Source organism: Protopterus annectens, chromosome 10.part0 (assembly GCF_019279795.1).
Source record: "Protopterus annectens isolate FY-2018-M chromosome 10.part0, PAN1.0, whole genome shotgun sequence".
In the NCBI taxonomy this organism is placed as follows: domain Eukaryota; kingdom Metazoa; phylum Chordata; order Ceratodontiformes; family Protopteridae; genus Protopterus; species Protopterus annectens.
The window spans coordinates 1,474,709,203-1,474,720,572 of NC_056744.1; the positions used below are offsets into that span (position 1 = coordinate 1,474,709,203).

The following is an 11,370-nucleotide window of genomic DNA, read 5'->3' on the forward strand; positions in this document are numbered from 1 at the left end:
CAATCATATTTAGACATGTTACCAATACATGTAACACCATACAAATTGCAGAAGGAGTCATTACTGGGCACATTGCAGGTGCTGCAAAGAGCACTTCTGGATGACATCAAAGATTGAAACAATGCTAATTTCATGAACTTTAATCATACTTTGACTTAGGAATGGGGTCCATTCCTATCATGGTATTAGAAACCCAAACGATTTGGAGAAACTGAAAAAAAAAGAGATGCCAGAAGATATAGCAAGCCTAGTGGCTGTCAAATTCATCTCCAACTTTACCCCTCTCTCCTGCTCAACCTTTTCTCAGGAAATACCTTCAAATAAATCTCCCCTAATATTACTAGGGAACAGGCCATTAATGCTCTCTCAAGAACACTACATTAGTGGGCCCAGACAATATCCCAGTATGCCTTCTAATAGCATGAAACATGACCTATCAGGCCCTCTGGAATTGCTATTTAACTGTAGCCTCCAAACAGGCTTCATGCCTCATGAATGGAGAACAACAGTCATCCCTCTGCTCAAAGGTGGGCCATCTACAGACCCTGGAAACTACAGGCCCATAAGTCTGAATAGTCACATATGCAAAGCCATGAAAAGAATAATGGAAACGATTAGTAATGATATAGCAAACCTCCAGACACTGGACCCAACCCAATTTGGTTTTGCCAAGGACAGGTCATGCCTACTCAGCCTGGTGGACTTCTTTGAGAAGGTCACCAAGACAATGCATGAGGGAAAATGGTTAACACTGTCTACCCTGGCCTGACTATGCCATTTGACACAATATCACACTCAGGCATTGTTGACACACTTAAGAGGTTAGGTACAGACCCTTATGTCACCTGGTGGATAGCCAACTGGCTCACAGACAGGACTCAGGAAGTTAGAAATGGGGAGTCCAGCTCTACAAAGAGGCCAGTCACAAGTGGGATCTCTCAGGGATCTGTCCTAAGACTCCTTCTTTTTGGCATTTACTTCTCTGAAGTCAAGGCCAATGCCAATGGCCACTGGATGATTACATTTGCAGATGATTGTAAATTAGGAGCTGCCATTGAATCCCACACTGGCACAAATGTTCTCCAGGAATGACTGGCACAGATATTCAACTTTTCTTATAGCATACAGAATCATAGCTAAAGAACCTCAGACTACATCCTCTCAAAACAAAGAAGTGTGTATGGAAGTCATTTCGCAGCTGCTCAGATTAGACAAATCGGAGCAGTGAATTACAAAACTGGTATTTTTCCTCCATATTTTCAGAAGAAAGTAAGTAAGAAAGCATAATGCCTAACTTTTTTATTCAAAATTATTTTTTTTCTGTTTCTTTTCATAGTTATGTTGAGGTGATTTTAAGAGAAAGAACCATATGATAAGGGTGCAGGGACCTTCTCCATAGTAAAAAAAACATCAGCTTGTACTGAAATGCATTTGTGATTATCATTTCATAGACTGGTACATCTGAAATATTTGAATGATAAAATCGCAGAAATGAAGAGTGCTGGTCCTACATACAAGTCCAAGTCTTAATATGAAGAAGTCACTTAAAAAATACTTAAAAACACTTAAAGAACAGAATTTACAGTACAATAAACGCTTTTGTTCCAAAGATATAGAACTTCATCAGATAAAGATTTTTACATACTCTGTTTATTAAGTGTTTTTTAAGTGACATCTTCATTTTAAAACTTGGACTTGTATATGGGACGAGCACTCTTTGTTTTTGCCTTTTTATTTCATTTGTTGATAGTTTTTCATGTTTCTCTTGGAACATTTGAAATATACAAACACACACACACACACACACACACACACACACACACGCACACACATTTTCTCTCTTTCTCTCTCTATATATATATATATATATATACACACATATATATATATATATATATATGATTTATATGTATAAATATATATATGTGTGTGTGTGTGTGTGTGTGTGTGTGTGTGTGTATAATTATATGCTTATTAGTTGATGTGCCTTACCTTGACATATGCTGTGTATATTCCAGTCTACTAAATGACTCAGTGAACCTTGGGAATAGTCTTTAACATGGGTCATGCTGGGGAGATGAGTCCACCTCCTCTTCTTCCTCAGAGTCAATGCATTGGGTTTTGCTGGATTGTGATCAATATTTTTAGCTCCAGGACAGTTAAATTCATAAATGCTAAGACTAAGCCCCCCACCATTTAGATTGACGTTAATGGTAATATCAAGCAAGGCTACAAAGCAGGGTCATGACACCCAGTTATTCCAACTCCAGAGGACATTAGAGTGAGAGGTAACAAAGGACTGCCTTAAGTACAGTGACACTAGGCTCAAGACTTCCCCATTCAGATGCTAATGTCAAGCCCCCCCCCCATTTATTTCTGCACAAGAGGGCATTAAAATAAGAGGTCACAAAGAAGTGCCTTAAGTAAGGGCCTTTCCTATATTGTAACTGTTTAGTTAGGTAATTCCTGGATTAGTGTAGAGAAATTTCAGTGCTGGGGAAATGTGAGTGTTTTTGGTATATTGTACATTAGATAATCATCAGCTGTAAGGCACAGTGACTTACTATTGATCATTTGGCTGCTGTGTATTCCCTGTCTGCTACATATATCTCTCTCCTAATTACCAACTCCCTACCTACTTTTTCCCATCTAGGCTGACATTGTTCTGTCTCCTTTAGCACCCTCATACTGCTCTTTGATACACTGTCCTGTTCTGTCTCTTGCTAATACTATCTTCCCTGTTTTTCATGTTAGTACTTCCTTCTTTTTGTTGTTAATGTTTAACAATGTCACTGTTATTGCTGTGTCCTATGCTGTTAAGCCATTTTACTTAACCTTTTGTTGATCTTGACTGATTGTTTTTCTGCAGGACTCACTTTGATCTCACTCACCCTCACCTTGCTAAGCTCAGCTTCACTTCATTGCTCACTGTACTCCCATTCCCATCCACACCCAACGTTGCTTCCTTTATACTGGACATACCTCCTCTCTATCCAAATCCCACCCCCCCACAGGACCTTTCACTCCTCCCAACTGCAGTAACATAACCATCTCAATAGTAACCACTCACAGGCTCTCACCCCTCCCAACCACAGAACTTTACACCTGCCTCATCTGCTCTTCATACTTTTACAAGCACCTACATTTCTGTATCAGTGCCTTTAGTTCTATTCTGCTACTTATACCTCTGAATGACTTCAAGTATAATTTGCACCTCTCCATTTCCTTTCTCATTTTTACCTAATTAGAATTAACTAATAAGACATATTTTCTGCACTTACTTCTCTTCTATTATTACACTACTCCCTCCCTCAACTACATACTACATATCACTTTTTCATTTTCTCTATAACCACTGAAATTTCAAATGTTTCTCAGAGCATCATGTCTTGTTCTGCTGCTATGATCATCCTGTCCAACAAACTATCACCATATACTTTCACCTATATACACCTCTCCTATTGCCATTTACTCAGCACACTATGAAATCAGGATTAGCTATACCAGTATACCTCCCTGCCTTTTTATTCTCTCACCTTGCCTCTATTTGAAGCACAAAGTACTTTGCCACCATCACTCTATTCAACAAATAAAACTCATACAGGTCCCCTCTAAATCCTTACACTTCCTCTCAAGTGTCATAATATCCACCCCAGTCTAGGTCCCCAAAACTCACTTATTAATCTAAATAGTAATGAACCACCACTACAAAACTGTGACTTAACTAACCCTCCTTCAACCACCATTTCAAAGTATACCTGTTCTCATATGTACCATCCTACCATTAAACTACCAGCTATCCATACTAATAAAATTATAAAAATAGCACATAAAACCCCTCACATCATTATTCTCACACTGGTCTTCCAAAAATATTGAATACTGTCACTTTCACCCTCCATAGCATTTGTAATCAAATTACAGAACTTCTTGCCTGGATATCACAGTATAACTTGGTATTCTTGCCAACACAGAAACCTGGCTTAAGCCTAACATTAAAGATTTTAACTAATCCCTCCATGCTATAGTATTGTCAGAGGTGATAGGCCCCCAAAAGAAATCAGGTGGGATAGCCTTAATTTATACAAGTTTTTCCAGTCTGTCTCCATATTCACACAACATCCCAAAATTCCAAAACATGCCAAAATACTTGTATCACTACTAAAGCATAACAATAAAAAAACAGCTAGATTTTGTTATGGTCTACATCCCACCAGGAAATAATATGCCAGCTTTAGTAGAAATACTCTCTTGGATAGCTAATACTATACCTTATGAAAAAAATTATACTACAAGATGCAAATATTGACTGGAAAAACCTTACACCAGATTCTCCCTTAGCCTTTATAAACATTTTTGAATATACACAACTTATCAAAACACATCCTAAATGTAATAAAAACAACAGTAAAGGTGCATTTCTGAACTGGATATTGGTCTCTAACCCTAATAAATTTTCAACCCCTGGAACCTTTCCAAACTCATTTGGCAACCATCTTCCAGCCTATTTACATAGACATATCATCCACCAACCTAGCGCTCACCAACTTAAAACATCCAGATACCTGTCTAAATTCAATAAAGACTCCTTCATGAATACATTGAAAGCCTTAATTTGGTTTGCCCTAAAAACTGTCCCAATTGACAAGGTAGTCCAGTACTTTAATACTTTATTCTTGCATACTCTAAACAGCCTCAGCTCACTTGGAAAAAAGAATGAAAATGAATCATGCACCATGGCTTGTTACCCAGACAGAAACAACAATGTCTAACAAAGACAAAGCTTGGAAAGAATGGCTTAAACTTAAAACTCTCTCTTGCTTGCAAATATATAGAGAATTATACAATATGAGTAAAGATCTACAACTTCAACACAAACGTGACCTCAGAAAACTGTAGACATTCATACATAACCTGTTCCACCCAGGCTTAAATAAGGAACCCAACCCTTCTCATAATAGCTCTTCACTAGATATTGATAACTTATTCAATCCTACTTCATAGAATGCTTAGCCTCCCTAACTAAAAACTCTTCATTCCCATCCAGTGCTTCTACCAACCCCATAATAACAGCCAATCAGGTTAGAACAAAACTATCATTCTTCATACACCACGCGCACTACCACTTCCTTTACCCCCTCCCCCAGCATTACCTTCATGTGAATTTAATTCATTCTCTATATCCATTTCTAACAGCTTCTACTGAAGACCTGCCTCTTCATTCTAGAAGAATGGCTCTTACCATCCACCCAACATGGCTTCCACCAACAGACAGTACAACTACTACCCTCCTGTCATTCACGGACACCATAAACAAATATAAGGATTCAGGCAAACTGGTTTTCTCCCTAGTTCTTGACCTATCAAAAGCCTTCAATACAATTTCTCATCCTAAACTCAAGTATAAACTGTCTTTACTTGGATTATCCCCTTCTACATTAATGTGGTCCAACAGTTATTTTACAGACAGATTCCAGTCAGTATAATAGCAGAATGCTCTCTCTCCCTGCCTGTAAGTCTCCACTGTGTACCCCAAGGCTCTATGCTTTGTGCCCCCTACTCTTTAATATATTTATCAGTGACCTATCTAGCTACATAGGTCCAGCACCCCTTATACAATTTGCTAATGATTTTGTGCTCATATGTACATCTAATAACCTGCCTCCACTCTTCCATATTACACAAGAAGCTGTTTTAATTGTATTACATACAGTTTTGATGTACCTTGGTGCCCCTTCTCACATCCAATTATATTGTATATGCAATTTTCTGACAAAGAATAAGATGCTTACAGTGGCCTTATATGCTGTGTCTGAGTCTGTCTAGCACAATAGAATACAATGCATTGAACATTCAGTGCCATGGTTTCAATCCAAAATTATGTTTTACAGGACAAAACCCACAGTCTGGAACAAAACATTACAACAGAATTTGCCAGACTTCATCAGTTTCTCCAGGACAAAGAGCAGCAGCTGATACAACAGCTCAAGGAGGAAGCAAATGGAATTCTAGAAAAAATGAAGAAAAGTCTTAATGAAATTCAAAAAATGGCAGAAGTTATTCAAAGGCAAATATCAGACAGCCATTCAACATTGCAACAGGAAGATCCTCTGCATTTTCTCTCAGTAAGAGTTTTTTATTTTGTTTCATTATTCATTATATGTAGCACTGATAAACAAGTGTCATTTTGATGTATGTTATGCTTTACACTGTTGTTGTTTAGTCCTTTAGATGAGTCCAACAGTTTGTGACCTTAAAAACATTAACATGCTAGGCCTGTCTGTAAGAAGCTGCTTCTTTATGTTCTTGCAAATTCATATTCATTAACTCAGTTATATGACTTTACCCATTTTACACTCTGACACCCGTTCTTCTTCTGCCTTCCATTTTTCCCAGTATGTGTCTTCTCTATGGAATTCTGTCTTTCCATTATATGGACTAAGTATTTGAGTTTTAGTTTTACTACAAGGGCTTCTAAAGAATAGTCTGGTTTTATTTGCTTATGTGATGACTAATTCAATCTTCTTGAAGTCTACTGGATTCTAAATGGTTTTCTCTGACACTACAATTTGGTAGCATTGATTTTATTCCATTGTACAGCTTTACTAATAGCTCAACACTCACAGACATATTTTAGTAATGGGAAAACTACAGTTCTGATGTTGCTAACCTTTGCTGATAGTGTGATGTCTATACTCTTTAAAATTGTATCTAAATTTGCCATAATTTTTCTTCCAAAAGCAATTCGCTTTTAATTTCATGGCTACAATCACCACATCTGCACAGGGAAAAAATTGTCATTGGCATAATTTTATCCCCATCTATTTGCAAAGAATTGGTAGGACTATATGGCATAATTTTATCTGTTTTAATGTTGAGCAACAAGCCAGCTTTTGTGCTTTCAGCTTGCACCTTCAACAACAGGCGCAGTGCTTATTTCTTTCTCAGTCTCATGCATATTAGTAGTACCATCTGCATATCTGAGGATTAGTATTTACACTTGGAATGTGAGTCATCTAACCCAAAATTGCACTTCATTCTCATTAAAGAAGAATGAAGAAATAAAAGAAACAAAAAAGAAGTATACGGTATGTGTGAGCAGTAAAAAAGAAGACAGTTTGGACAGATATGGGGTTTGATACTCTGTCATCGCACTTCTGGGTGTCAAAGCAAAAGAGGTAAGAGCTTATATTTCAATCAATAAAGAGACATTTTGTGACTTGATATTTGAGACCGGGCAGGCCATGAAAAAACTTTTGGGTGCAAATGATCAAAAGAAAAATATTTATCCATGGTCAGAATATGTGTTGCAAGCTTTTTACAGACAAAAAAAGAATAATGATCCAGTCTAGAACTGAAGTTGAAGCAAAAGAACTGAAAGAACATTTGTTAACAATATGTAAAGACGTAATGGGCATTACAAAAATATATGATGAAAGAGGACTATGGACTGGGGGATGGGAATGTGAAGTAATACTGAAAACAGAAAATGATAATCTTAGGCATGTACCTAGTATTATAAATGTTCATGATACTATGGGTTTTGTAAAAATACAGGGGTGAACCAAAGACTTGTAATTTTTGTGGAAAAAATGATAATTTAACCAATGAATGTGATAAAAAGATGTTATGTATGTGGTAAAACAGGGCCTAATGCAAAAAATGTGTTTTAAACTGCAAAAAATATGGCAATACTGGTCATTCATAGCTACAATGTGAAATGAATGTGCAAGAAAATGAAAATAAAGTTATATAGGAGAAAGAAGCAGAAGAATGTGTTATAGAAGAAAATGTACAAAAAGATGTGACTGATAAAGAGGTTGTACATGAAACTGAAGAAAGTAACAAGTAAAAAGAAACAGAGGAGAGAAGTGGGGAAGAAGCTGACTGGTGTACAGTAAGAAATAAAAATAATTCGATAGAAAAAATAGTTAAAGAAAAAAAAAGAAAATTCATAAATATAATGCTTAGAGAAAATAAAAAGGAAAGGGATGAAATTTTATTATAGTAAATATTCTTAAAAGCTGAAAATATTAACTTTAAATGTGAATAGTATGAAAAATCTTAAGAGGAGAATAGGTATATTACAATAGTGTGCTGCAGTAGATGCACATATTATTGTTTTAGAAGATGACTGATTATTAACAGAGGAAGAAAGAACACAAAATGAAAAACATTGGAATGATGTGGTAGCTTGAAACATGGGGAAAGAAACATGCTCAAGCATATGTATATTACGTCAATGTTGTTGTTGTGTCTTTTGGCTTTTCCCGGTTAGGGGTCGCCACAGCGGAACTCCAGTCTGCTAATGATAGGCAGTAGATTGTTACTTGCCGAGTTGCCAACTCTGATGCACAACCTTCAACGAAGGTACGCCCATTCATGCAGAAGACGCTCTAGCTGAGAATCGAATCGGACATAACCACTGTGGAGCTAGGACTTATAACGGTAATAGAATGAGATGGAAGAAATATGTGCATAGAATTAGAGATTTGTATGCATATGTAACAAAAAAAAGAGAGAAATTATGTTTAAAAATATTTTTGAATATGTTTGTGTAAATATGGACATTATAGTGGTGGGTGATTTTAATTGTAATTTAAGAAAAAAATAAGGGCAATTGTAATGTTAAAATGGTTAAAGAAATTATGAGGAGTGGAAAGTTAAGTGTATGGGAGAATAATCACTGGACCTACAAAAGGAATGAAATTAAGACAGAAAATGATTATATTTTAATATCTGATAGTCTAAAAGTTAAATAAAAAGGAATTAAGTATGCTGGATTTTCAGATCATATGACTGTATGGGTTAAAGTGCAAGAAAATAAGAATATATAAGAATAGGAATATGAATAAAAAGAATTAATGGAAAGGAATCCGATTTAGAGGACAACAAAGAACTTATGGAATTATAGACAAAAATCATATGAATATGAGAGAGTTTTATGATAATTAAACTGTTTGGTGGCGTAATTTTAAACAGGAATATAAAAACTATTTTTGAAATGTATAAGGAAGAAAAGAAGAAAAGAAAAGTGAGGTATAAGTTAAGTCAGGAAACATTCAGAGACTTATTAGAGAAGAAAAATTCCTTTTATGAAAAAGAAAGAGAAATATATAAAATGAATCAAATTAAAATTAATAACTTGATATATAAATAAAAATATTGTTTACAAGTAAAGAAAGAAGAGATAGCACCATATTTGAGTAAAATAATAAAAGAAGGAAAAATAGTAAGAAATTGAAAGAATAAGGAAGGTAAGCAAATAAGACAGCAAGAAGGAATATCCACAACAATTAAAGAATATGTATTGAAATTATGTTTTAAAAGAGAAGAAAACAGAACAGATTTATGAAGGTGAAAAATTAAATAACAAAGATAATGAGTATTATGAAGAAAAAATAACTATAAAAGAATTGAATGAAATTCTAAAATATATTAACATGAATTATGCAACAGGACTGGATGGAATTGAATATGAGATGTATAAAGAAATGACGGAGTGGCAAAGCATAATTTTTATAGATGTTATGAATGAATGGTTAGAAACTGGAATTAAAGAGAAAGAGGTATGTACAGGAGTTATAAAATTTATATTTAAAAAGGAAATGAAGAGGAGATAAAACATGAAGACCTATAACACTGATTAATATGGAATATATTTTTTTTATGAGAATAATAACAAAAAGTTTACAAAAAATGGATAGAATATGTGACCAAAATGTATTTGGAAGAAAAGGAAAAGGAATTCAAGAGTTGTTATGGATAATAAGAGAAATAATTGATGATCCTACACATGTAGAAGCGACGGTTATGATAAGGGATATAAGTAAAGTCTATGATAATATTCAATATAAATAATTATGTGGAATTTTGCAGGTGTATAATGAAAGCAAAAAAAGTATTACAAGTAATAAAATCTGTTTATAAATGGCGGAACTATGTGAAACTAAATGTAAATGGCTGGATTGGGGAAAAATTAAAAATAGTATGTGAAATAAAAACAGGGCTGCCCAGCTACTAGTATAATTTTCTCATTAGTTATGAATGTTACAGTGAAGGAAATTAATAAAATGTGATGTAGTAGTGGATAGAAAATGATGAAGGAAGTACAATTGCCAATAATGTATAATTCTGCAGAAGATATTGCACTAATTGTTAAAAATAAAGTATAGTTTTAAGAAGTAAATGAAAAATGAAGTATAAATAAAAAAAATGATTTAAGTATAAAGAGAAAAGTGAAGGATTTGATTTTGAAGATATGATAGGAGGTATTGAGCTCAATGAAAAATATATGCATATATTAGGAGTAATATTTGGAAAGAATTAATACAGACAACAACTACAAATGTACTCAAAGAAGTAAAGGATATGACTATAGGAAATCATAGATTTTCATAAAGAAAAAAGCAGAACTGTTGAACAACATGATAATAGAAAAATTGCTTATGTTGCTAACATGGTTTACTATCAAAATGCCACCGTGCAATTGCACGGCTATGAAGTATTCGAACAACATATGTTCGAATACTTCATAGTTTGGCAGGTTTTGTGAGCGAACGTTATTCTTGCGAATGGCTGTGCATTCGCAATTATAACGTTTTCTCATGTAAGGGGATCGTGGTACAGTGCGGTTGGGGAAATACATCCCTTTCCTCACTGTAGTGCGATCTCAGAGTTGGAATATTAAGTTAGGGGGTTGTGGGGGGTGCAGCCTCCCACAGAGGGGTGCAGGGGGGCTTGCCCCCCTGCATAAATGTGAGTTTAGGCTAGTTAGCTAGGGTGTTAAGGGAAGGGTGGGAGTGCTGTTGATTGTCAAAAATGTAGTGAGCGACATTTTCGACAATTAACAGCAGTTTTCGACATTAGGGACATACGGAAATGTGTACGTTTGGCGAAACACTTCGCTAATACATACACATTTTATTTTAACTTTTGACTTATTGATAGTAAACCTGCTAACATCTATATGAATCTTATTAAGTTTGAAAAGGTACTAATGATTATTATATTTTCCTTCGTATGGGGCTCCAGACTGAATCCAGTCAAGAGAAGGATTCTAGATATGAAAAAAGAGCAAGGAGGATTGGGTTTATTAAACCCAATAGTACATGCAGCATCTTTAATTTTCTATATGTATTAAAAAGAATTATGAAGGAAAATAAAAACTTGATAGAATGATACTATATTATAAATACAAAGAATTGTGAGAAGGAATGGAAGTAAAAAAAAAAAAAAAAAGAAATAAAAGCATTGTGAATGAAAAAAAATGAAAGGGTACCAAAACAAAATTATGGAAAATAAAAAAGAATATTTGTGAACAATAAAATAGAAAGGAATGGTACTTAAATATTATGAAAGCATTTTATT

The 11,370-nt window shown here is 34.8% G+C and overlaps 1 protein-coding gene across 1 annotated transcript in view; it reads left to right on the forward strand.

The window, feature by feature from the left end:
* LOC122814306 (zinc-binding protein A33-like) overlaps window positions 1–11,370 on the forward strand; it is a 448,502-nt gene that overhangs the window by 251,388 nt on the left and 185,744 nt on the right. The window contains exon 3 of the mRNA XM_044086893.1: window positions 5,892–6,125. Within this exon, the coding sequence (XP_043942828.1) occupies window positions 5,892–6,125 (234 nt within the window). The remainder of the gene's footprint in view (window positions 1–5,891; window positions 6,126–11,370) is intronic.